The sequence below is a fragment of the Blennius ocellaris genome (genome assembly GCF_963422515.1).
Source record: "Blennius ocellaris genome assembly, chromosome: 4".
NCBI classification, from domain to species: Eukaryota; Metazoa; Chordata; class Actinopteri; order Blenniiformes; family Blenniidae; genus Blennius; species Blennius ocellaris.
This window is the reverse complement of record NC_137653.1, coordinates 21,956,661-21,983,363: the sequence shown is the minus strand read 5'-3', so window position 1 is coordinate 21,983,363 and position 26,703 is coordinate 21,956,661. Positions and strand designations below refer to the sequence as shown.

Genomic DNA, 26,703 nt, shown 5'->3' with positions numbered 1-26,703 from the left:
AATTCACACAAAAGGTAAAATGTAGCCAATTACAGTTTGACAATCCCAATGCTGCACGTATTGTAAAGGGGTAACCAAAAATAAAAGTCTTAACATCTTAAACATTTTTCAGTAATAGCAATTCTGATTCTGGACAAGTTAAAGTCTGAGTCGTCAGTCTGAGTTGTGGCGCCTTGTTGCTTTCCTCCAAAGAAGCCCAAGGTGAGCGCTTTCCAAGTATGCACAATTAAGACTGGAAAACTACTTGTGCTTCAATGAGAAGGTTAAAAGAACATTAATAGATTACCATCACATTTGTAATTCCATTGAGGACCTCGCTACACACATTTTGCATCATTCAGTGTATCTGGGGTTTAGCCTTTGAGATGATTGGGCTGGAAATCTCATTAGTAACTTGAACATTTTGTCACAGAAGTGAATAAGGCCTTTAACTTAACCAATTACACGCACAGTTTACTCAAATTTAGTTAAAATGTGATGCACTTAACAGAACATTCTATAAAATTCTGAGTAACACTAAGAGATCAAGAGTTTTACTGAGGTAAAAATGAAAGCATATACAGGTTGATTCTCTAAAGAAGCACGTTCTTAAAGGTTCATAGGAAGGAAGATATGCACGTGTCTGAAAATTACAAAAGCACACTTAAACCTAAGCAAAATATGTAGGAGCAGACAAAATTAACTGTTAGAACCATTGACAAAGGGAAATGCCATTAGTTAGCCTGTAATTGGTCAAAGCAAACCTAAACTCAAACCATAAGAAACCGCTGCAGCCATGACATAATAATTAGCAGAAAACGTTTTGCCTGAAGCATCACCCGGTTCCAATAACAAAATCTCCAAGGTCAGCAGTTTTCAACTTGCTGAGGCTGATGCAATAAACCAAAACTTTCATGGCATCTGTTCCCAGGACAATGAATCTTTGTGTGTTTGAATGTGACTGCGCTCATTACTGTCTGACAATTCAACGGAGGATGACTCTAATCAAAGGCTGTCACCGTATTGTCATTCATTTATGCATTAAACAGATGGAGAAAGTGACTGTTGTGCACAGTTCGTCACTCGGGCCGTCGGCCTCTTGGGAGAAACACCAGCTGTCAGTCACAAAAACTCACTGAAATACTCCTTTATTCCAAATGCAGGACCAGATCAGCCAAATAACACATGCATAAGTTGTTTCTGTGGTGTTCTACCTCTACATTATAGATATCCTATACATAAATGATTCTATCCATAGAAAATATAAAAATATGTGAGACCTCATTTACAACCATATTTACACAGACTTCCTTAACTTAAGTGAATTTATTAATTCATTTATCTATATACACACTGAATTCAATTGTACAGTACATCCTATGACTCAATTACATTGCATGAAAAAGCTAAACTGTACCTTAACTGTTTGCTGCTTTGAAATGAAGTTACGGTTGCAATTGATTGCACATCAGTGTTAGATAAAACATTGTGATGTATCCGATAGCCTTAATACTCTGGAGATATTCTGAAACATTAAAATGAACAAACATGCAAACATCGTTGCGTTTTCACCGTTTACTGACTGTAATTCATCACTGACTTTCAATTACATGTTAATCAACACTTAATAACACTGAATAAATTGACTGGTTGTTTTGGTGTTTTGTTCCAGATGGAGGGTGTTGGTGTACACGAGCCAAACAAACAGTCATTTGGAGGACCAAATGTCAGCGTGTTAAGAGATAATGCAGTTCTTGCTTTTTCGGCGTTTGCGAGTGTGTAACTGCCCGCTCCGATTGGGTCCTCCCATCCCTGCGTTGTACTTATGAACCAATTCCTGGTTGCTGAGGTAGCGCAACTGTATTGGCCTGGGGATTGGCTCACCCAGGAAGTAGCCTTCATCCTCTGATTCGGAGGATGAAGAGCAAGTGGAGCACCAGTCATCGTCGTCATAATAATCGTCCCACGAGTACTGGGACAAGCCAGCACGTCTGCTGGCTCCTGGATTCTGTAAAGTCAAGTCTGAGGTGGTCCTGGGGCACTGCCTGAAGAGAGGGGGCTGGTATCTTCCCACTCCACCTCCCAGCTGGTCCCTGGCACTCCTTGGCGGTGGGAAACGGTCATAATCCTCTTGGACACGCAGCTGTGGTCTTTCTTGTGGCCTTGCCCTGCGGTCTGCCACTAGATTCAGGGCATTTTCTGAACGAGAGCGACGAGACCTGCGGGATCGGTGATGGTGGTGCCGACGCCTTTGTGGGGCATCCTCTGGAGCATTTATCCGAACGGTCGATCCTCTTCCACCGACTCCAGCACCACCCATAATGCCGCCAATCCTGCGTTCGCTAATTGGTGGCAGGCGCGCCGCATTGGCGCTACTAACCAGACTAATCCTGTCCTCCTCCTGGAAGGTGAAGCCAGGTGATAGTTGATTCATGCCCATGCCGACAGCCCTGCCAGGAGGATCACAAAACTGCACCTGGTACTGAGATGACCTGGGGGGGATCATTTCCATGTAGGACTGATTAGCATTGAGACTATGGATGGACTCAGAGCTACGGAACTGCCCTGAGGAGTTTAGTGTGTCCATGTTGCTTTTCTCAGAAACGTTCATTCCAGAGTCTTTGCTCAGGTCTGGCATTGAGAAACGAGAAAGGTGCTCCTGGCGCTTTCCTCCGCCATCTGCCGAGTTGCCTGTAAATGAGCAAAGTTGCATTTTAGATACCTTTTGCATTTTATTTGTTATTCAGAAAGTTAGTTCAATGAGAAGTACAACGTCTACTGCTATCCTACCCACCTGTAGCATTGGACAGAGCCAAGGACTCGATGGATCCTCTTGGGGTTTGCTCAAGCGGAGTCAGTTGCTCAGGGAAGTTAAGTGCATTAATGGGGTTCCTGCTTCTTGCTACTTGAGTAGTTGCTGAAGGGCCGGCATCTCTGTCCCTCTGAAAACCGTGCAAACTGATTGAGCGCTTATCTGAAGAGAAGCCATTATGGTGCTGAGAGCAGTGGGACACCTCAGTGAAGCTCTTTTGGGTCCTCAGTTTGGGTGGGTAGTATTCCCCCGGAGCCGGCTGTTGGAACCACGCCTCATTGAGAGAGTGACCTTTCATGGCTGAGATGGGGGGTCTCTTCAAACCTCCATTCTCCTTGATCCTGTGATCCTGCTGTTGGTTATTCTGTGCAGGATTGTAAGCGCTCCTAACATTGCACTGGCTGAGGAGCTGCAGAGGAGTAGGGTTGGCAATGGGATTAGTCTTGGGTTCATAACTGTAAGTGCCACCTTCTTCCTCCTGGCTCTGCCAGGAAGGAGGCTCGCGGGTCAAACTGGGCGTCTGGCTGGAGAGACTCAGCAGATCCATTTGTAAAGAAAGTGGGTCCACCTCCCCAGAAAACCTTTCAGTCTGCACCCCACCCCCTCCTCCTCCACTCTTTCCTGTCTTTGAGCTCCGTCTGGATTCCCTGGTGGAGCGAGCACTTTGGAAAGCTGAATCGGAGGAGTCGGAGCCGTTGGGCTCTTCCCCCAGACTGCAGGAGCGCGAGCAGAAGATTTGACCCTGCTTGGGGAGGAACGGCCGGCCCAGCAGAGAGCGTTTGCAGCGGGCACAGCAGAAGCAGCCTTCCGTGGCATGCCAGTGCTGCCCGTCATATGTCATTTGGCCTTGATCAATGCCTGCAGGAGAGGGGAAAAAAAAACAAGACAAATGACATGAATTCAGAGGATTAAGTAAAAAATACAAGACGTTAATAAATATGCACAAAGTTGAATCAAAATGCTTTGCACACGCTGTTTTTATCAAAGAGTTTGAGACAAACTCTTAGAGGCTTATTTAAAAATGCTATTTAATGGGAAAATAGTAGCATATTGCAAGTAGCTTGTGGAGAGCGAGAAAGGGGGCTTGAGGCAGTTACTTCTCTGTGCTTTGGGGCAAACTCATTATGGAGCTTGCCAGCGTTGTATAAACACAGAGCATTTTCAGAATGTTTCCAGTTGTAGCAGAGGAAAGAAAACCAGCTATTTGCTAATGGCTGCCATCTGCTCCAGAGTGTTTTCTGATGGTTTCAATTTATAGTATGTTGCTTTTTTTTTTAGCTGAATACTTTTGTATATCCTGTCTCAGGAATAATTACAGAGCAAATTTGGCGATATGTGCTAAAATCACACCTGGGCATCCTGGGAAACACACCTATGCACACCAGACATTGAGGAGGCGGAATGGAGCTAAGAGGTGTGTAAATGAAAGTTTCTAGCTGAAATGCTTTATGGTGTCTCCTTTAACAGGGATATCTTAACCACTACACAGTCTGAGATGTTTAAATATGAATTCAGCTGACACTTGGTGTCTGCTTCTGGGATAAAAACAGATCCCGAGGTTTAAAGTCACTTGATATAGCAATGTCTTTGCCTCAGGCCCCTTTCACCCTGCGTGATGTATACCAAAAATATTTCTGTACTCTGTATGCCGAGGACCTTCAGCTCTGTACCCTTGTCTCAAATGGTTGATCACCAGTGATATTCTATGATAAACTGTTTAAAACCAGGGTACGGTCCATTCTTTGAGTTAAAAAAAAAATTGCTGGCTATTCACCTTTGAACCTGGCCAATTGCCATGTATTTAGTAATGAAATATGACTTTACCCAAGGTCTCCTGTGACCTTTCCATGACCAAGACAGTTAGTATTAAAGCTGATAAGTTTGATAAAGAGGCAGCATACCGATGTGTTCCCCGCAGGAATCGCAGTACTCTGCGTAAAGGGACTCAAAGCAGGAGCAGCAGTACGGCCGTCCTTCCTTCATGATGTAGCGCTGGCCCCCCAGCACCGTCTCGCACTCAAAACAGCAGAAGTGCTTCATGTGCCAGTGACGGCCCTCGGCCTCGGTGCACTCATCCGCAAAGATGATCTAAGAAAAGGGAGATCGTAAGGAGGATCGTTTATCACAGGTCCACAGAAGATAAACCCTCCGCTGGGTTATTAATGCATGCTGAATGACAGGACAAAGACTTTGTGCCCCGTGCCCCCCCCCCCATACGCCCCACTTTCTCCTCCATAGCTTTGTAGTCTTAGATCACCCCTCTTTGTCATCAGCTTGAGTAGGAGGCTAATGTGTGTGGGAATTCTTGATGGTGCATTTGCTTTTAATTATGCTGCTGTTCACCTACCAGAGCACCTTCTGAGCACTCAAAGTGTCCTCGTCTCCACTCGCAGGGTAAGTCGGTGTTAATGGTTGGGAGATAAAAATATTAAATGCTGACCCCATTAGAGTGGAAATCCCAGCACACATTTAAAAGCTGGCAGTTTGTGTCATAATGCATCATAAAACTGTGGCGTGTATTTAAGCATACATAAGTTGGGAATGCATATATGGTGCATCCAGCAACATTTGCTGAAGTGTGTGTGTGTGTGTGTGTGTGTGTGTGTGTGTGTGTGTTGACGTGTGCAGACGAGGGTGTCTCCGTGTGACTGCCGTTTACCTCATCGCAGGCGGTGCAGCGCGGCTTCAGCCTCTCGGCGTGGTGCCGCCCGCAGTAGATCTTCCCATCTTGGTGGAAGTAGATGAGGTCCACCAAGAGCTCGCTGCACATGCTGCATACAAAGCAGGCAGGGTGCCAGCACACGCCGTGACCCGCCCGCGACGCAAACACGGCAATGTCGCCACCATTTATCTGTCCTCCACACTGAAAATACACAGAGGAAGAGAAATTGTACCAATCGGATACAAACCCTCAATATTTGAAAACTAAATTGTCATACTAATTGTAGTTCAGGTTCCATATACTGGACAATTTCGATTTCAACTGAACAAGACGAGTAAAATGGCAGCATAATAACCTACAAATACTGAAAAATCCAAAATCCTTTACTACTTTTAGTGCCAAGAAGATCAATTACATTCTGAATATATTCACATTTGATTCCATTTTAACAAGATGAGCAAGTGGAAGTATTATTAAAAAAAAAAAAGGAACTTCTGCCTGATCTGTGTGAGGCCTCTCACCTATCAGAACGCAGGATATATGTAGCCTTTCACTTGAACGTTTCTATAAACTCACTCTTAAACTTTGGCTGTGATTCCGATGCCAATAATATCCTATTTAGTGGCGGAACAGTGGAAATTGTGAGGTTTTTTCATTCAGAGCTCTGTTGTTGGTCTCAATGCTGCTGTATGACCCTGACGGTTACTGAGAGTGAAACCTAGTGGACAAAATTGGGGACAGCAGTTGCCTCCACTGGAAAATTGCCATTCATGTCATTGTGTCTTTCCATGGGCCTGATCGGACCTTTCTGCAGGCTAGTTTGGGCTTACAGGGCACATATTTGGTATTACCGCTTGGAAATTCTTGATCTTTTCTCTGTGGTGCAACAAAATACTCTCAATGACACACTTTATCAAGGCATCAAATGTTATGTATGATTAATTGTATGATGCCATTCAAATAAATAAATATCAAAAATAGCACAAAGTAGTGTTCCATTTTTACTCATAAACAGATCAGCACTTTACAGAATTTCTCTAAAGAGTACAAACAACAGACCCTAAATTGTGAATGCATGAGACACATCTGGAAGCCTGTGAGCCTGCAGAGAAATGCTCTTTGAGAAGAACTGGCTCGTTCAGTGATTCCGTATTGTGAGGTAATGCTTGTTGCTACAGATTGTTTAGGGAAGGAAAATAGGCAGAGTAATCCAACAGGCCATTATTCATACAGACAAAGATCCTCTGTAATTCAACATAAAGATCACAAACAGAGGTAGGATATTTTCTTCATTACAACACTGTAAAAATATATACGAAACTCTGTTTACCATCACATTAGACACAGAACACAACCGAAAACTGGTGCAGTTGGGAAGATTCCAGGAAATAACCCAAGCAGTCTAATCAGATCCATAGGAGATGCACTGATTTTCATGAACGTTTCAGGGCTTTTCATCTCATCTTCGATAAATCTGTACACTGATCCAGTGTGTCGAATTGGTGCATCGCTGTCTTTGATGCAATTCGTGCATGAAAACTGAAGTAAACCCAGAGAACAAGGGGGGGTTCTGTATGTGTGTGGCTGTAGAGAGCGTGCACAAACAGAGGAGGGAGTGCTGTTCCACAACACTATACCACCTTAAAAAGAAATGCTACCTTAAGTGTCCAAATGGCTTCTTAAAACACGTGAAGCACTGTGTGCTTATGATGAACATTATGAGCACATCTAACACTATGGATGAACGAGAAAATAAAAGCGTTCAACTCAAAACATGCCACCATCCTTGGAGGTTGAACCAAACCACTCCAGCAATGTGACATCTTAGTGAACTAGAGCTTCAAGACGGTATTGTTCCACTGTGGGAAGAATGGATGGTGGATGGACCGCACATCTTCACGGTAACCGGAACAATGCGCAGTGAAACTTTCCAAAACGTTATTTGATTGACAATGCATGGGCTTCTGTGACAACTCAAACCATCCTGTCGGGGTTCAGAAAGGCCGGTATAACTATGACTGATGCCGACAACAGCAAGACGGTGTTTAGTTAAGTACAGGACGTGTTTTTCCGTGTGATAATAAGCACCTCATTAACGCTGCAGGACACCATTCAACCTGTATTGTGTCACTTGATTAACGGATTGAAATGTGAATTACATTTCCAAATAAATGTGATATAGTCCAGAGCCACAAATGTGTGTTGTTTTTTTTTTCCATCTTTTCTCTTTTCCAATGTTAAGCTGCTTTTTCAAAAGGGACTACTATTCATTCACTGATTATTACAAGAAGGCGTCTAACTGGGAAGTGTCTATCTGGGATGACACCCCTGGGGCACTAACACAACAGGGGCTCCTTCCACCTATGTGGAGCTTGCTATGAACACAGTGATGAATAGCTACGAGTGGATTCTGAAATGTGTTAAAAGTAGAATCCATTAGGCCAGTGGCTTTTCAATGTGGGGTCCTGGATCCCCTTGGGAGGGCTCCAGACATCAGTGGGAAGTCCATGGATTTGCCTGCACTTAACTCTGCATGTCTTATAAAACTAGGGTAAGACACTCTCACCAGTCCGGAACCAGGCTTGCAGCATTTTGAAGGCTTGTGCTACATCGTTTTGTGACGGTAGGTGTCTACACCATTGTTTGGCTTCACTTCGATGTTTTAGTAAAGTTCAGATTGAGATTTTTGTGACGGAAATGTAAATTTACAAATAAAATCTATTATGATAAAGTTTCTTTTTTTCCGTCACAGTATTCGAGGATGCTTTTACCTGACTGATATGTTTTGACTGCATCTGTAGTCTTCCTCAGAGCGTCACCTGACGTTTGATGACGTGTCGGTCTTGAACATGTCAGTCAGATTCACAACTTTGTCAGAAAAAAAAGCTATATCATAGTTAAGATGACAAAATGAACATAATTCAGCTAAGATATATTATTATTATTATTATTATTATTATTACTGGGGGAAAAAAAATCGGATGAAGACCTTTTTTAGTGATAAACTTTGGAGAAATCTCTGAAGTATATATATATATATATATATATATATATATATATATATATATATATATATATATATATATATATATATATATATATATATATATATATATATATACATTATATTTCAGGAGCCACATACAGCCCAATTTCATCTCGAGTGGGCCGGCCTGGTAAAATAGTGCCACAATAATTGTTAAATCTACAGTTTTTCTTTGGTGCAGCGTTCAGTATATGTGATAGTAATGTAAACATTTTTTGCAAAAAAAAACATAAATTACTACCAAAATTGACAATCTTACCAGGAAGCCACTTTTAAAGAAACTTTCTGGTGCAAAATACAGTGGAATATAAAAAAACCTTCTCCGATAGCTGTCGTATTATGCATGTTTTTAGAAAGTCACTTTAGCAACGAGGCTTTGAGAAAGAAGAAAGCAATGTTTTGTTTTTTTTAATCTACCCTTTCTTTGAAATTCTTACACTTTTCTTGGTGAATAGCGGGCTGGCTTTAGCCCACGGGCCTTATGTTTGACACCCCTGGTTTAAAGGAACTTGGGCATAGCTCTACCTTAGTGCTCTAAATGTGCAGGGGGATAGGAGTGATTTTATGAAGTCTCGCACCTGGTGTGATGGACGTAAAATAAAGATAAACCTCAGGTGCTCTGAAGAGCGGGACTTTGTTGTGAGAGTGATAAGGTCACAACATTGTGATAAAATATGACAACTATCCCCGTCGTTGCCCTTTATAGGTCAACACAAAGCTCCTCTCGTGCATCATGAACACCCATCAGACCAGTCGGTGTGTCCGTCACACGATTCATTGCTTTCATTCCACCAGCCACATGACGCACCCCTGACCCCGTCACATTAGATTCACTGTTATCACGGCACCTCCAGCAGGAATGACATTCAGAGATGAAAGCACAGCACAACGCAGGAACAATGTTTTCGAAGGATCGGCTGGCTACCTGTTCACAGATCGCTCCCGTCATCGTCACCGGGAATGGACGGACGTTCCCGCGACCGAGGTTTTCCCGTTTCCGCTGGTTGCTGAAAAGCTTCAGCTCACGTTTCTCCTCGTCGTCCAAGCTGTTGCAGTATCGCACCTGGACACACGTTCAAGTTACAGCTTTAGAGTACACCACTAGTGTTAGAGTTAGCGCCCATAAACAGGTAGTACTTTATTCCAGCTGATGCATTTTTTAATTCAAAGAAACAAAGATGGTGAAGGACCAGAGCGTTGAATTTTGTTAACTCGAGTGGTCAGGTTGGAGATTACAGACAGAAAAATACCTTTATCAGAATGAAAAACAGATGTGGACAACTGGTGAGGCCCCATCCCCATTCTGTCCAGAAAACCAGCTGCCAAAAATTTATTTCACAGCTTACGAGAAGAGGAAAGTCATATTAATCATGTTTGAACCTCATTTTACTTATAAATGCTCTGCAATCACGGTATGAAATCATGATTTTTATACATTTGTAGCCTTCATTCTAATATATCAGATGTGGTAGTGGGAGTGCTCTGTCAAAATGAGGTATTTGGTGGTGAGAAATAAATGTTTGTGGCTCATGATCATCAAATTCACTATATCTACTATACGAAGTGGCCACAAAAGGATTTGGTTCCGAATGAGACATTATTCTTAGCAGTGAGACATTAGTGCTTTCATTCATGGATTAAACTCAGCTAGTTGGATGTCCAATGTTTTGCACTAATGTCATTTTGATCCGTTTGATTAAATTACTTTGTCGTAATTTCCAGAATTTTGTCCTGCAAAATAAAAAAAATAAAAAATCCACAGTAGTAATTATAAGTGAAAAAGGGAGAGATATTTACCAAAGTAAGTCAGCGCTACACATTTAAATTCAAACAGATCAATTTCCCCATGATGGAATGATATGAGATGAATAATTAAGGCGAGGGCGTTATAATGAAGAAGGAATTGGCAGCTACACACATAAACACTTCACTGTCTCATTCCTGCCCATTAAGAAGACAGACTCCATTTTTCCTGTCTGTCTCGTCCGTGCTCCCCTCTTATCTCTGCACTGCCCTGAAGGTGGGGAGGGAGTGATAGATGGATGTAAGTGGTGGTGGGGGGGGGGGCGTCAGTTTGGACTCTCACCTCATTGTCGTGGGGCGGGAGCTGATGGAGCAGCTGTTTGATTCGGTATTTCTCTCCTGGGCTGTTCACATAGGGCACCTTGTCCTCAGGCAGGGAGCTGTAGTACTGATGCACCTGAGGAGCAGACAAAGGAGGAGAAAGGGGATGAAGCGAAACTGCAACATGTCTACTCGCTGACAAACCCAAACACTTCCCCTGCAAACAGCTTAATCTTTTAGATAAGAAAAACTGGTCCTACTGTCAACGGGGAGGACCTACAGGTCAACGTGTTGCTTAAGACAAAAACAGAAAATACACTAACCTCAGACTAATAAGTGCTGCACCACCCAATGCAAATCTAATGTCACTGCAATACCAACATGGACAATGTACATTGAGCAAAAAAAAACAATATTAAAAACTGACTGAACTAATCAGATGGAGCCCATCTGCACTGAATAACTAATAGTATTTTACTTCAAAGGCTTCCTTCTTGTCTATATAGCTTGCACTTTATTGCCTCGTGTCTGAATGGTTCTATATACACATTAGCCTCGTCTTCACTGTGTCAACATTACACCATACAAGGTACCAATATGAAGTTAGCTGCACAAAAATCAAAGAAGAACTACAAAGTCAGCAGCTTCTGAGTCACTGGTGGTGGAAACTGCATAAATGGAATTAAGGAAACTCTGGCACCGAGTCCAAGAAGAGAGAGAACAAGGTTATTCGCTTGCTCGAATCTCAATGAACAAATAATCATAAACTAAAGTGTTTATTTATCACAAGTCATGTTGCAACACTTTATCACAGTTTTAAACAATATAACGCAGCCCCACTCAAAATAATGTAGTTTGAATTATTGACAAAAAGATTACAGGTTGTTTTTACACATATAATCAATAATAATAATTAAAATCTGGTGAATTAATCATCACAGTGCCATAATAAATTGGTGTGGAAAGACAAAACGATTAAGATTTACATCTTGGAGGGGGTCACCAAAACACACACACACACACACACACAGAGATAAAATCACTTTGATTTATGGCCCACCAGCAGAGACTTAATGGAACCTGCCCCCCTCTCGCCATCTCTACACACTGCCATTGGAATGCATCTCACACACACACACACACACACACACACACACACACACACACACACACACACACACACACACACACACACACACACACACACACACACACACACACACACACACACACACACACACACACACACACACAGATTAATATCTGTGCGTAGTCGAGCAGATTAATGCTAATCTGGACTCCCTAAATGACTTGCACATTGTTAACATTACCAAGGCAGACAATGAGTGTCATCCCCAAGTTATTTATTGCCGTCTTTTTTTATTACACTGTAACAGGGGGCCGGGGTATTACAGAGGTCAGGCAGTTATATATGAATGTGACTGGAGGGGGTGGAACGAACCAAATAAACCTCAGCATTTTAAAGGGAAATTTGAGGACAGAGGTCAAAATAGAAAGAATGGAGGAGGAAGAGGATGAGAAAATGAGTAAAAATGTCAAACAAATGCAGAAGACAGACAATAAAACATGGCGCTTTAGGAAAGGCAGCATCCATGATCGCAACTTGTTGACTAGGTCACGTCTGCCTTGATGACCTCTTGGTCTGTTGATTAGATTTACTGACTGATAGCCATCAGCTTTGTCCTTGGGGGGGGGGGGGGGGGGGGGGACACACAGATTAACATGAATAATCTGGAAGTGAATCAGTGTGTAAAAGTTTTAAAAGTAACCCTGCAATGCTTTTAGAAATCCTCACCTATTCTAGTTTGATTGTTTTAGTGGAAGGGTCAGATTCCTCCTTAAAGTGGGTTTATATCTTTGTTGATGGGATGAATTTATAGCAGGAGTATCCTGTTGTGAGTGCAACCCAATTCCTCCTGCTCTGCTTTTGTTGGCTTCTACTCATGTTGGCGAGGGACCCCGAATTCGTGTCCAGCAGGACGACTCAGGACGGATGCCGGGGGTGGGGTGGAACCTCAGGATAGCCCATGAAAGAGCAATTGTGGTCAAGCACCGATAAGTCACACGGGTGCATACATGGAAACACACGCACACACAGTCCTAATGATAAATTGCAAAATGGGGTTCCAACAACAACAGAATTGCAATCTGGAGGTAAAAAGCTCACTGCCGTGAGGAAAAGATCTAAGGACAGATATACATTCATTTGTACGCACATACGTAGTCGACACAAAGTTTCAGCGAGAGCCAGGAGAAGCAGCTTGTGATAATAACTGTAATCGAAAGCAGGCCGGGCTAAAGACAGGGAAGGATTTTGAACTGTAGCCTACTGAAGGGAGTGTTTTGGAAAGCTACGGCAAATGGTCGGACTTTGCAAATGAGTGACAGACGAGATCGCTTCTCACAGCTGGTTTCTATTGCTGTTAAAGGCCAGACAGGCGGAGGAAAAGACACCACCAGGCACCAAATCTGACATACTCTCAACAAGCCACTTTGCAACGGTTAGTGGACATAGATATTATATTGTAGAGAAAACATTGACAGTTAGAGTCAAACACTGGGGGAAAGATGTCGTTTTCATACAAAAGAGAGGATTTCAGTTCTGTTTTCACTCTTTACAGCCCCCTTAATACAACGTTTGAGTGAAACTGGGCAACTTTCATTCTTTTTTGGATGCGTCTTGACCGTCTGCTTGGAAAAGGGGGAAAATGCTACTTTTCAGAAAATTTGCCACTGTGCATGTGCACCACCAGGGCCGTAGCAAATAGTTCTTCTGCAGATGCGTGAGTCGATGGACAATAACAACAATAGCGGATTCCAGAGTCGCCTGACCTACAGTCCATATTTTCCTGGGACTTTGTGGTTTTATACTTGAGAGACACTGTAATAGCGATCCAACTTCCTTGTCTATCAATGCAAACGTCCGTGTCCTCCCATTGTTAATGTTTTAAAGTGTATTGTTCTCTGCATGCATGTGCGTGAGGTTTCATTCTAAAAGCAACCAATAGCGTCAACTCATGGCCTGGCTTGCCAATTCCATCATTTTCAGTATTTCGGTGTAAATGGACATCGTTTTCAAAACGTTGCCGTGGAAAGGAGAAAATTCTCTGAATTATATAACGGAAAAGTGGTGCGTCACTTGAATCGTTGTTGTGCAACAACTTTTCCAAGACGTGTTAAATTCCTCAGCTCACAGTACTATAGTCTGTCAGTAATAGACAAGTTACTTGATACTATAGTATTTGCTTACACATAATATTTGGTTTGACATGGTCACACAGTAAAACTAAGTTAAAAGGAAGAATCACTTCAAATATTTTATAACAAACCAATGTTTGACAAATATGTACCACTTACTAGCTAGCGTAGTCACATTGATATGCAACATTCTCTCAACCTGAAAATATTTTATCATAAACGTAAGCATTTGTCAAAGTTTGACTTCAGGGTAGGACTATCAAATTATCTGCATTACAACAACCCAACCATGAATATATGCATGAAAGCTTTTGGCAGTCTATCGAGCAGTTGCACACTTTTCTTAAAACCATTAAAGTCAACTTAAGCTCGGGCTAAAAGGAAAACCAGATCAGCTCCATCCTCAGGAGATCACACATTTTAACATATTTTCAACTTGAGCCAAAGTGAAGAAAGAGGACTCAACTGACATTTCCATTCACCGACTCGTCATTTATCTCTCATTCACAGCCGCTGGTTAGATTCAGGTCGGCAGCCGGGAGTTTTATAGTCCTTGAACTCAGATTGGAATGGGTCTAATTATCGTCGGGACCGATTTGGAACAGGTCAAACTGCTCTCAGTTCCCTTTCAGGCTGGCCTTTTGTTGTGTGAAAGTTAATTTATCCATTTTAGAGCCTGCAGAGACTTCCAGCTTCCATGAATAACCTTGAACCAAATTTCTCTTCAAATTTCCCACATGCAAGTGGTTTGAAACTTCATGTTTGACCACAAATTAAAATCAGATCCTGGCATCTGCCTGGCAGAGTCTGCACATTCGGCTAGTGTCAGAAAACAACAGTAACATTTGTATTCTTGGCAAACTGTAACTTGGCAATTGTTACCCGTTTTATTTTAAAGGATAGAGAAGAGAGCAAAGGGACCAGTAAACCTTCTTCTGTAATGTGGTTGAATAACATGTCCACCACACTCAATAACACTTCCATTTGACGATTAAGGCTGTTTTATTGTGTTTGCATTTCAGCAACATGCACGGTCTAAAATATGGGCCAGATATTCCTCACTATTGTTTTGTTAACAGTTCCAACTAAGTGCTACATTATCCACCACAATCCCAAAGAGAAATCTGATTGTTTGCCAAAGGGTAGCTTTGAAATCTCTCAATAGAGAGCAGTGACTTTGCAACATAACATGACCAATTGAATCAGAACAGACTGACGGCGCAAACTGGCTCCCAGCGGGGAAAAGAAATCTAAACCCAGCATTTGCATCCTAGAGCTTTAGCTATCCTATTTACTTCTGCTTTTACACGAAAGGCTTCCACACATTGAATCACTTACAGATTCGTACAAACTGTTAATGCTGGGAACACAATTCATGTGCTGGCCCAAAATGCACAACAGAATCACTGTGTGGTTAGGATAGTCAATACAAAAATAATTTACTTTAAAGGCAGTGTAGCATTCTCTCTTGCTGAACAACCCAGCCCAGTTCTCATTATTGCTCGATTGTTCCTGCGGTCATGTTGCCACGAGACGAGAACCTAATTGACTTTAGGGTTATGAGTGTGACCCTGGAGAGGGATGAAAAATAGCTGCTCTCAGGGCTTCAAGGTGAAAACAAGGGGCCGTGCCAACAATGTATTGACCGGCTCGTTGCTCTTAGCTCATCAACAAAATTAAACCAGGCTCTATAAGCCCGTCCATTGTCCAATAAAGCTGTAAACACTCCCACATGTGCACATCCATGGTTCACAATTAGAAAATAGGATTTTCATGAACACGCAATGCGTTTCTCCTGTTGCACAGACTCAGCCCAGCAGCTGTGAGGGCAATGAAACATACAGTAAACATGTTTGCAAGCAGTATGAATTGGAGATTAATTTGAGTGCTTCAGCAATATAATACTTGTTATCCATTAGCTTGCAGACAGCACAGTCAGCACAACAGGAAAGCTATCACATGGTGACATGTAGGTGCACAAGCGTGACGTGTAACAAAATGAACAGTGTAGTGTGAGGAATTTTTATTAGGCTTACCCCATGATGTATTTGGCTTCATAACTAAAACCTGCCTGTACTCATCTGGGGAGTTCTTCTCCTCCTCCTCTTCCTTTTGGATCAGCATTTCAGCTGCACAGAAGCGCTCCCCTGTTTAAAGGCCCCTTTCTCGACATTTACATTAAAAATCATTGACGGTGAAGTAAGTCTGGTGAAATCAGAGCTCAGAGTGGAGCTGTAATGCGATAGCAGGACTCCTATTGTTATTCGATCTATATTTAATTGTCTTGACTTGTTGATGCATTCTGTTCCCAACACCTTCATGAGAAACAGTAAACAATACTTTGAAACAAGAGGAAAGAGGCTTTGTGGGAGAGTCCCAAATCCTTTGGCATAAAAAATCCCACAAATTGAATCTTAACATTTACTCCAAGGGTCCAGGCCCGGCTTAATAACAATGTTAAAAATGGAAATGCTTTGTTGCAGTTACGGTGTCCATATACACGACAACCATGATCTTAATCACTGGAAACGCACATTTCTGAAAACGTCTCAATGGAAACGGGAGGAAAAACAAGTTTTTGAAAGTGCTCCACCTTCGTGTAGATGGAGGAAAACACAACTTTACGGTACTTCTGCGCATGCACACCACGGCTTAATAAATAGTTCTTCAAATGGACAAGTAGAAGGACAATAACAACAATGGCTGATGTCTTTCTGGAGGTCTCCCAGTCCATATTCTCCTGGGATTTGTGGGTTTTATATTTGACTGTCAAATGTTGAAAATTATGTTAACTGACATTGTTTTCAAAACTTTTCTGAAAGGAAATCAAAAGCCATACGTTTTTACTTGAAACGTTGCCGTTTAAATGGGGCCTTACTTTGGAAAAGTGGGCCTCTCTGTTCTATAACCAGAAAGGGACAAAGACTAAGGTTATCTGCAATGGGGAGTTCTTTGGCATAGGTGTTGAGGCTTATTAGAAAAAAAAAACCAAAACATACCTGTTCAGGTTTGAGTCCGGGTGGTACCCAAGCGTACTCCTCCAGAGCACAGCCTGAGTCATCGTCTGAAGTCGAGTTCCTCTGGAAGTCGTACATCAGCTTGGTGACCGTCTTCTCCATCTCAACAGGCATGACTGTCACTGCATGCTCTTCACGACGACACTTACAGTGCACGCAGATCTTTCTAGCAAAAGCAAACACAGACAGAATCAGTCAAGCCCGTGCCTTATGTACATAGTGATGAAAGATTTAATTGAACCAGAGCCTCAGATCAAAAATAAAAGTGGTAGTTAATTCTCGCTCTTAAATTACACTGTTGAAAAGTGTGATTTGTGGTTTGAAAATGACTGTTGTACATTTTTCCTCACAATTCTCTTGGTTACACTGCCAGTCGGGTGAAAACAAACACCTAGTTTCATAAATCAAGTGACTACAACTGTGTTTAAGATAGAATTTCTGGGCAAACAAGACGTCATACTAGTTACTGTTTTGGGCTCAGGAGTGTGCCATTAATCATAGGAATAAAATGGGGGTTTTTTTAGAAGAGAAAAAAAAAATCCATCATACAGACTGTATGGATGTAGGGTTCAGTGAAACCATTTATTTCTGTGTGTTTGCAGACCCGGAGAAGACGGGTGAGAGGTCAGGCTTTCCCATTGTGGCTCTCACGGTAAAATGCAGATGCCGCAAATGAAATGCGCAACAATCCTCTAAAGTATCGAGTAAGGAGACGCAATCACAAACAGCCTGGGGAAGTGAGCAGAAGGCAGCACACGGTGGCAATGGAAAACAGCACTGTACAGACAGCTAGTATGTACAAGCATCAAGCAAGAAACATTTGCAGATGCTCAACAGCCAAGTGGCCCCACCCAGTATTAAAATAGGTAAAGTATCTACTTCATCTCCAGGCATGTCCACAGACCAAGAAGGAGACCTGATGTCTTTCATAGGGCAGACTGTCATCTCAAACACTTCTAAGAATGTCTCTGGCACAGGGCTTATGAGTTGGCTCAGGAGAGAAGATCGGGATGTGGCTTAAATACCCGAGTGGGTGGATTAGCATTCAAATTCAGGCCAACTTTGACACATCTGTATTCTGAAGGAGAAGGGTGAGGACACTGCATACATAAAGATCCCCGTGTCCTTGACAGTGCTAAACCCCGTGAGTGGAAACTGGATGGCCATAAGGTCACATCCCACTAACCGCTGCTGCCCCTCAGGCGGCCCAACCAGGGAGACAATCCCATTATCGTCCCAGATGGATGCCAAGCCCGTCATACAGACAGCTCTGCGAAGGAGCTTAAGGACACCCGGGACACTGTTTGACAGACTGACACCTTGGCTGGCCAAGGATCTGTTACGCTGTGTTCACAATTAAGCATAAAAAGCAGCTGCCAGTGTTTGGCCTCTTGTAAATCTGTTGTTCATGCGTGCGGGGTTGAGGCTGAAACACTCAAGTTTGACTGGCTTTCTTCATGTATATGCATAGGATGCTTCCTTTTGTTGTAAAATGCCTCACTTACATCGTCATTGACTCTTTGCTGCAGCACAGCTCTAAAATACAAATACATGCATTTGCAGGTCAATTGGTGGCACTAAATTGTTAATATGTGTCAATGCAAGTGGGTGTGACTGTGTCTCCATGTTTGCCCTGTGATGGATTGGTTACCAGCCTCGGCTGTATTCTACATTCACCCATTGTTAGCGGAGAATGGCTCCAGCACCCCGCAACCTCAAATTGGATAAAGCGGTATAGAAAGTGGATGGATGGATGAGTTCATCTGAGGCGTACCACTGCAAAGCCACGTCTCATTTACAATGTACAGCTGTCAATGCTTCCCCAGCCTTTTCTAAATTCACACTTTAATGGCCTGCAAGAGCTGCAGCTCCCAACCTATGGAACTCCTGTGGGGGCTCCAAAAATCACAAGTGGGACCCAAGGCTTTACCTGCTCATAGGTTGTCAGAATTAGATTTGCACATGTCAAAAACAAAAAAACAAAAGATACTTTCTAGAATTTACGACAGACCTAAGAAACTACTTGGTGGAATTTTGAAGGTTCATGCTTATATAGATGCCAGCGCTACCAGTGATTTGCTACAGTAAAATATTTTGCTAAATCAAGTAATTGGCATTTCTGAAAAGTAACTTCAAGGGCCTCTGGGAGAAAAAAGATCTGAGGGCTAGTGGCTCAATATGCTAACTACATCTTTTTCAAAACGTTCCCGTGTAAATGAGAAAGTTTTCTGAAACGAAAATGCAAAAATTGTGCATTTTCTCTTGAAATGTTGTGTCATCGGGGCCTTAGTCTCTTAGTAAAATGTGTATAGTCTGTTAGTTGTTGTGCTCAGTTTACAAAGCACTTCAGTCTATTTGACAAGGTACAGATTTCCATGACGGAAGTAAAAGTGGAAGTATATGGAGACAGTTTACAGCTAATATAACTAAAACATCCCACTGACATGCCAAAACTTGCAGTACAAGACATAATCCTTGCAAAAAAAAACCCAGAAATAAAGAGGTCAAGTCGGGTGAGTTCTCCATCACCACTTGGGATTCTTTGCCATTTGCCGTAGGCCAAACAGACTTTTACTGTCAAGTCCAGCTTTCAACACCACCTTGCGAAGAACACCAAACCTTGGCAATGTCTGCTGCCATCGTTGAAGGGCAAACCACAGATTTCATATACAGGGTTTTTTTTTTTTTTTTAATATTAACAAAATACATTTGGTGGCCAGATATTGCTGACATGCATATTGATGAAAATGATAATATGAACGGCACCAGGCACGGGGAGATACAGTCATCAAAGAGCTATCACGAGGTGGAAGAGGGGGTGGTTTGCAAATCCCAGAGGTCCCAGCAGGATGATGTTATAGCCAGAGGCTACCACCGCATGCCACATTACAGCCTTTACCATTGTTACTTATTTAAAGCTCATTTGCTCAAGTGATAAACACAAAATCCTTGTGTAGCTAGGACATGTCATGGCAAAAATGTTTATAGAAAATACAGCACAGATGCCCCACATGAGAAGATTTAAATGATTAAACATGTACATACTATTATCCTATTCCGCTCACATGCTGCCAGGTAGTTAGAGGTTATTTCCATCTAAAGTGTGACGAGTTACTCTTTAAGACAGAGTATGCAAATAACCACAAGAGGTTCACTGGGCTTGAAGGAAATCATTTCACACCACATTACATCCAAGTGGTAATGTCAAAAACCTCCTGCCGCACAATTTCACCTTGTAAAGTTTATAAAGACGCTCGCCAACTTAAGATAAATTGACCGATTTGATCCATTTGGTTTAAATTGTGATGACTTTCCTCTCATATAAAAAAAAGAGCATCAACTTTTTGATCATCAGTGCTGGCATAGATGTTGTAGACCTACAAGGCCTGTGGCTCCTTCCTTTAAATTCTACCCTCGTGAATTACAGCATGCGTCATGCCTGGGATTTCCTGTCTGTTGAAACTTAAACCTTAAGCCTCCCCTCAAAAACTACATTTCAATTAGGTCAGATTTAGAGACTCCGGTAATACAAGTCAAGTGCATCACTGACGCATCATAACGGACTTCTTTGGGAGGTGGGTTTTTTTTTTCTGCTCTGAATAGGGCCAACGTTTCCCACCTCCAGGGAAATGTAAATGCAGGCACATGATTGGTCAGTTGGGAGTGTGAGGTTTGCTGAAGACCTGGGGGGTATGTTTTTGGATCGCAATCACTGTGACCATGATGTCAGTGGACAATGATTCACTGTTTCAGGCTAATTATCATTATCCTGGTCTGCAGGGCTCACGCTGTAACCCAGGTGATGGTTGGTTTTAATATGTAACCGGGGTCTGACAGGCCTCTGGCGGCTGCACTGAGCTGTTGGAGGTAAACACTGCAAGACCTCAAGCACTCAAAAGTCTCCAGCCAGGCTAAACAGACCATTAAAAAACTAATCAAATTTATCATCTTTGAAAATGGGCATCAGGCAAGAATTATCCCAGAGTGTAAAATGGGACTAGATTTCTAATCCTAATTAAAGGATTAGGGTCAGTAGAGAATATGACCCAAAACTCTTGGAGGTTATCTGATTAAGTGTATCCAAAAAGCAGTCGTCGAAGTACAGCTCTGTGAAGTTTGAAGAAGACGCCTCATTTAGCTAACATTTCGGAGCAGCTCCCAAAAACTGCGGTAGCTTTTCCATGGCTTCACTCGAGATGGGTCAGATTTAAATCTCATCCTTAAATGGCAGCTCTGCACAGAAACTGAGGTTAGATGACCGGAGAAGAGAGAACAGCTGGGCTTAGGGGGCAGCCAAGTCTTGTTCATACACCCGCCTCCGCTTTCGTTTTCTTTGGAAGAATCCGGGGTACATGACAGACCCTTGTCTTTTTGTTAAGATTTTCCTTCAGTTATTAAAATTGATTTCAGAAAAGCTTCGCAAATTGCTGTACGTTCAACACTAGGGGGTGGGGCGGGGGAGAAGCAGGAAAAACCAAAGCCTTTGTACCCACAGGAAGCATGTGGACTTCAGAGCCATTAGGAGTTAATAGCAGATAAACAATACTGAGGTGCTGCTGACAAGAATCAGGCTCCACAAAGACATTTTCCATTAGTGGCCAATTAGCAAGAACCCGATGCAATGTGTTGCTGAGGGGCAGAGATTAGGCCTGCATCCACCTGTCATAACCAATTACAAAGAACCAAAGTTGTGCCTTTTTGCTAAATGGCCAGGGTCTACAGCTTTAATAAACAGCAATGGATATGTGTCTTTGTACTCGAACTCAAAACACACAAAGTCCTTTGTTAAGATTCAACAATAATGGAAAAAGGTCACTTTGTTTATTGAAGGGAGTTATGAACAGTATATGTAAACAGGGGAATAATGTTCTTTAAGTCACTGGAAAGAGTGGAATATATATATGAAAGTCTCGTACAAAAGACAAATATTTCATTTGAGTGCAAATTGTCTTTTAATGTTTGAGATTTTCTCAAATTTCAGTTGTTAGTTAGTGTTAAATTGAGATATGGTCCAACAACCAATTCCATGTTTTGAACAAAACTGGTAATATAAGTGTTTTGTTTTGTTTTGACTTTGTTTTAATACGATAGCCATCTTCAAACTTGGGTAATTGGACAAAAAGACCTCTCTCTGTGAATGTTAATGCAGTATATGTGTGGGAAGCAGAAAAGGATGAGATCTTTAAATAACGTGAGATTGTGACACTTTTCAGCCATAGCCATTCTATGCACAAGAGTAGCTCATATATAACATATCCATTGTAAGCTGACTTGTTCCACGAAGTGACACTACTTCAGACAGGGCGGGGGAGGTCACAGAAAGGGCAGGCGAACCAGAGCAAGCTCAGTCCATACTTGAAATCATGGTCTGCCACCAGCAATTTGGTGACATAGACTGGTACATTGAATGCAAAGCCAAGAAACCTGTTAGTCTAACTTTGGTTTATTTTTGGAGAAAACATCAGCATTTAATTCATTCCATTTAGGAATTTTATGGTGATTTGTTGACTTTACTTGTGCAAGTGGTTTGGGAAAATTGCAAAGACCAACAAAGACTGGATATTTTTTTCCCTTTCTTTCCAGAAGCAGTTGTGAATGTCAGAAGCAATGCTGGTGTAGCCTTTAGGATCCTGACAGTTCTCAGTTCAGGATGAGCCCAATGATCCTGCAGCCAGCTGCCAGGACCACATTATTCATTACTCACCCTTAAAGCCATTCATGTGCTAATCCACTGAGCCTTTTCACTGCTAAAATGTATGTAATACGTAAACCATCTCCACAGGTCAATTAGTTTGTATCAGGTCCAGTAAAGGTGCCTTTAAAAGAAGTGACGAACATTGAAGGAAATAATTAATGTCTTAATCTAGAATGACTTCAGTGTAACATACCAAGTACGTTTGAGGAAAAACATCGACTGGGAAGCTAATGCAAAATAAATTGTTAGAAATGTCTATTAACTTATCTGTTTAGTTAGTTTGGAAAAGATCAATCTGGCCCAGAGGGTACCCATTATAGGCTGACTATTACACTGCAGGGGGTAGGGTGGGGGACACACGCTGGTGGGTTATCATTCGCAGATAGAGAAAGCAAGTTCCACTCCAACAGCGCTGCATTTCAGTGGCGAACTGTTATTTTAGCGCACGAAACTGATTTTATTCGCCGTGTATTGAGGAAAATCGTAAAAAAAACCCAACAAAAACAAACAAACAAACAAAAAAACATTACGGGGTTTAATACAAACCCCGTGGTTACTTTACACACGCACACATACAATAATTAAAGAAAAAAAGCTGACACAAGTTAGGATCGGTTCATCAGCGCTCATTTGTGGCACAAACACGTTCCGTTGCGCACATAAAACTGTCCGCATGCGCCGACGTCGGTCAGTCTCCCCCCCAGAAAAAGAGCAAGGCAAACACAAACCCGGCTGCTTACCTTCTCACAAAGTGCGTGCGAGCGAAGCCATGGCTTGAACCTCTGTGCGGGCTTTTTTAAAATACGCGATCCTCATTGCAAGGTTTTGTCACACAACAACACCCAGCCACAGAGCTTTGCCACCAAAACCCAGCGGTGTGACCCGCACCCCTCCACCACCTCTTGTTTTCGGGCTTTGTTGCGGCCAGTCCGTCCGCTGCGTCTCACAATTTACACCCAGGGGAAAAGGAGGACGCGCGGACCGACAGAGAACTTAAAAGTGAGTAAAAAAATAAAATTAAAATTAAAAAAACAGATTCCGTTATGCACAGAGTCACAGGTCCAAGCAAAAGCGCAAATTCCACTGACAACACGTTCAATCCAAAGGGAATAAGACGGAGATCTCCTCGGACTGCAGCCCAGTAAATGAGAGTGGAGACTCCGAGTGCGTAAAAGGAACGGAGCGCACAGAGTGCTGCGCTGCGCTCACTGCTGCTGACCGTCCCAGCCAACAGCAGCCCTTTAATCCCCCACCAGACGTCAAGGCAGCGGAAACAACCACAACACATCCTGTTTACCACTTCCAAATAAAATCAGTTATGGCGTGAGATGATTTACATATATTGTTTATTTGTTGTTTAGAAATGTACTCTTCCGTGTGCCAAAAATATTTTGTGATGCGACTTCACTTTCAAAAAAACAACGTGTTTTTCAACCTTCTCTATGATCAAGCCGAAATATATAAATACATGAATAAATGGCTCTACAGAGCAAAATAACTCAGTTAACATAATTTCTCATGTTCGTACTTTGATCACTGGACATGGTTGGAACCACATTTAATTAGCAACACAACCATTAGGCAATGAGAGATTGTAAATATATTCCTCTCATTCTGGCCATATTTGATGATGATTTTGAGCAAATCGAAAGTTGATGACATATTATTCATCTTTGAAGAGCAGTGAGCGATCACTGACAGACACATAAATACAAATAAACATACACATTAAATAAATAACATTTCTATTCTGAATATATAAATGTTAACATTTTGGATTAAATTTGCTTGAAATATTTCACTGTCGCAGCACTGCAGCTTTTTTCAATACAGAAAAAAACCCTGCAATCAATTTACTGGTTTCAAAAGATTTCAATGTTTTTTCTCAACGAAAACATAAAACAGCAAAACTCTTCAAATTTACAACTTTAATGTGAAGGCCCATTTCTTCATTTCCTGTTTCATTCTGCTCCCTTCATAGTTGGCTTCACGCGCGTACATTCGTGCGCGCACACGCGAACTTCCTCCGTCCTCCCTGGATGTTAATATCCCAGTGTGATGTCAGCAAGTCAGCATCTCAGCGCTGGAGTAATTAGCGGTGTGAATGACTGCTGCACAGACAGGATTTACATGTGAATCCAACTGCCTTGGGGGTAAAAAGGAGGGAGAGAGGGGCAACAGGACCCTGGCGTGGTGGGGTAAATAGGGAGATGGACACCTGTCGAGCAAGCAGTAATAAGGGATATGAGCTGTAGAGAAGACACTGAAATCATAAAGAACTTATCAGGATCTTAGACAGTTGGTGAATTAATTATCGTACAGAAAATATCAGGTCTCCAGTCAGATATCTGACTCAAAAAGTGAAAAGGTTACTTTTCTCAAAAAGTTACTCAAGAAGGTAGACAGTGATTGATATGATCTGCACATGCAGACTGCTCTGCTGTATGCCATCAGTTATTTACACAAACAGCACAATCATTCTCAAACTGCAAAAGGCTGTCACCATCTCATCTATTCACGTCCTTCTTCATCCCCCAAACACTTGCTTGGCTCTCGGTTCTGGAAGGCCGACACTCTCATCTCGCCCCCTCGGCAGCGGTTAATATCCTTCCACTGCCTCTCCTCGTCATAGTTTTCTGTTCACGTGACACACAATGTGTCGGGAAAATGGAAAACAAATGCCCTGAAGTTTTCTGGCAAACAAAGCTCAACAGATTTGTGGGGGAAGATTTGTTTTTAAGAGGCACGTTGAGGATATAAAGTTGTTTGGCAAAGGAAGTGCCTCACTGTTGACTGCTGCTCTAAAACAAGTTTTAAAAAGGAAAGAATAAGTGAAGAAAGAAGGAGGAGGAGGAGGGGTTATTAGAAGTAATGTCCAGAAGCCAGTATAAACTGGTCCATAAAGTATAGTTTCTTTTTATTAAAATCTGTCTTTCTGACCTTAACTCTCCTCTCATTTATTGATTTATTTAACTTTAACTTAACCAGGTAGGTGAATCAAGAACCTGTTCTCACTTGCAATGACTTTCTGGCTTGCAGCAAGAAGCCATAAAGAAATACATAGAAACTAATATATACATATGATAAAACAACTTTAAAAGAAAGAAAAAAAGGAACCTTAAAAGCAAGTGTTTATTTCAAGTGGTTACAGTGACATATATCAGGAAAGGAGTTGATAAAAGCAAAAAGCAAGTGCAGTGATCCTCTATTATTGGTTGTGTATAATGTGTGTATAATCGTGGGCTCTTTACTATCCCTCACAGCTCAGGCTGTACTTAGAGACGCTCTGCAAGATTTTACAAGAGGCTCCAAGTGTCCTGCAGCCACAGGACAGGTCAGCTGGTTCGGGACCAGTCAACTCCCCGAAGACGTCGCTCACTTTTCCCCTAATAAACTGCTCCCAGACCGGCTGAGAGCTGCTTCGAATGTCACGATGGGACTGAATAAAAGCGTAGAGGCCAGCTTGGGGGACATACCACAGATAGCAGTGCTCTTGGCATGCACAGAGAGACTCTGCTTGATAATTTTAGACAGAGAGCCAAACAGGTTCACTCCCTTCCAAAGCACGCATAAGCATATTGTGTTTTTCTGTCCTTATCAAAGCACAGGATGAGAGATATTGTAAATACATGCTCTCCAGCCAGGGCTGCAAGCCTATCTGTAATATGCAAGAAGGTTGTACTGCTTAAAGGATCTTATTCTGCATTATTCACATTACACCAGGAGAGGAACTGATTTATATAAAGTCATATGGTAAGAAAAACACTCCTGGTAAATCAGTGTATTTATCTGGATTTGAACTGTGGCCAAAATCCAAACATGGCCTCCTCATCTTTACTTCTCATCTGCTTTTTTAGGAGCACTGCTCTCCTTTCCTTTCATGTGGCAAATGCTGATGGCTATCACTCTAGAGTCAACACACGAGGCAGCTGGGACTCACCCCAACAGCTGATAGCTCAGACATGTTGGGTGGGTGGGTGGGTGGGAGAGAGCTCACTTCCTCCGACGGATAGTTTTTCTTCACGCTGCTGCAGAGGATTTAGCAAGTAAAGTCTTACTACTGTACGGACCCACTCACTGACAGCGGCTGTGTGACCGACGTTGTGTCAAGCGTCCTGGGGCGGATGTTGGAGTTCAGGCCAAAATGTTACAATGTCTCCATTTCAAACATGCCAATTGTACTTGTGCCAGAAAGTAAACTGAACAGCT

General features: G+C 42.3%; 1 protein-coding gene across 1 annotated transcript; it reads right to left on the bottom strand.

Annotated features, from left to right (window-relative positions):
- Positions 1–1,117: 1,117 nt before the first annotated feature.
- Positions 1,118–23,547, bottom strand: prickle2b (prickle homolog 2b). Its single transcript, XM_080495656.1, has 8 exons — positions 23,235–23,547; positions 16,782–16,965; positions 10,586–10,699; positions 9,425–9,562; positions 5,451–5,654; positions 4,693–4,879; positions 2,774–3,649; positions 1,118–2,670 (listed from the first exon to the last, which is right to left on the bottom strand). The coding sequence occupies exons 2-8, from the start codon at positions 16,911–16,913 to the stop codon at positions 1,715–1,717; spliced, it is 2,607 nt and encodes an 868-aa protein (XP_080351782.1). The 5' UTR covers positions 16,914–16,965; positions 23,235–23,547; the 3' UTR covers positions 1,118–1,714.
- Between the last annotated feature and the right edge of the window lie 3,156 nt (positions 23,548–26,703).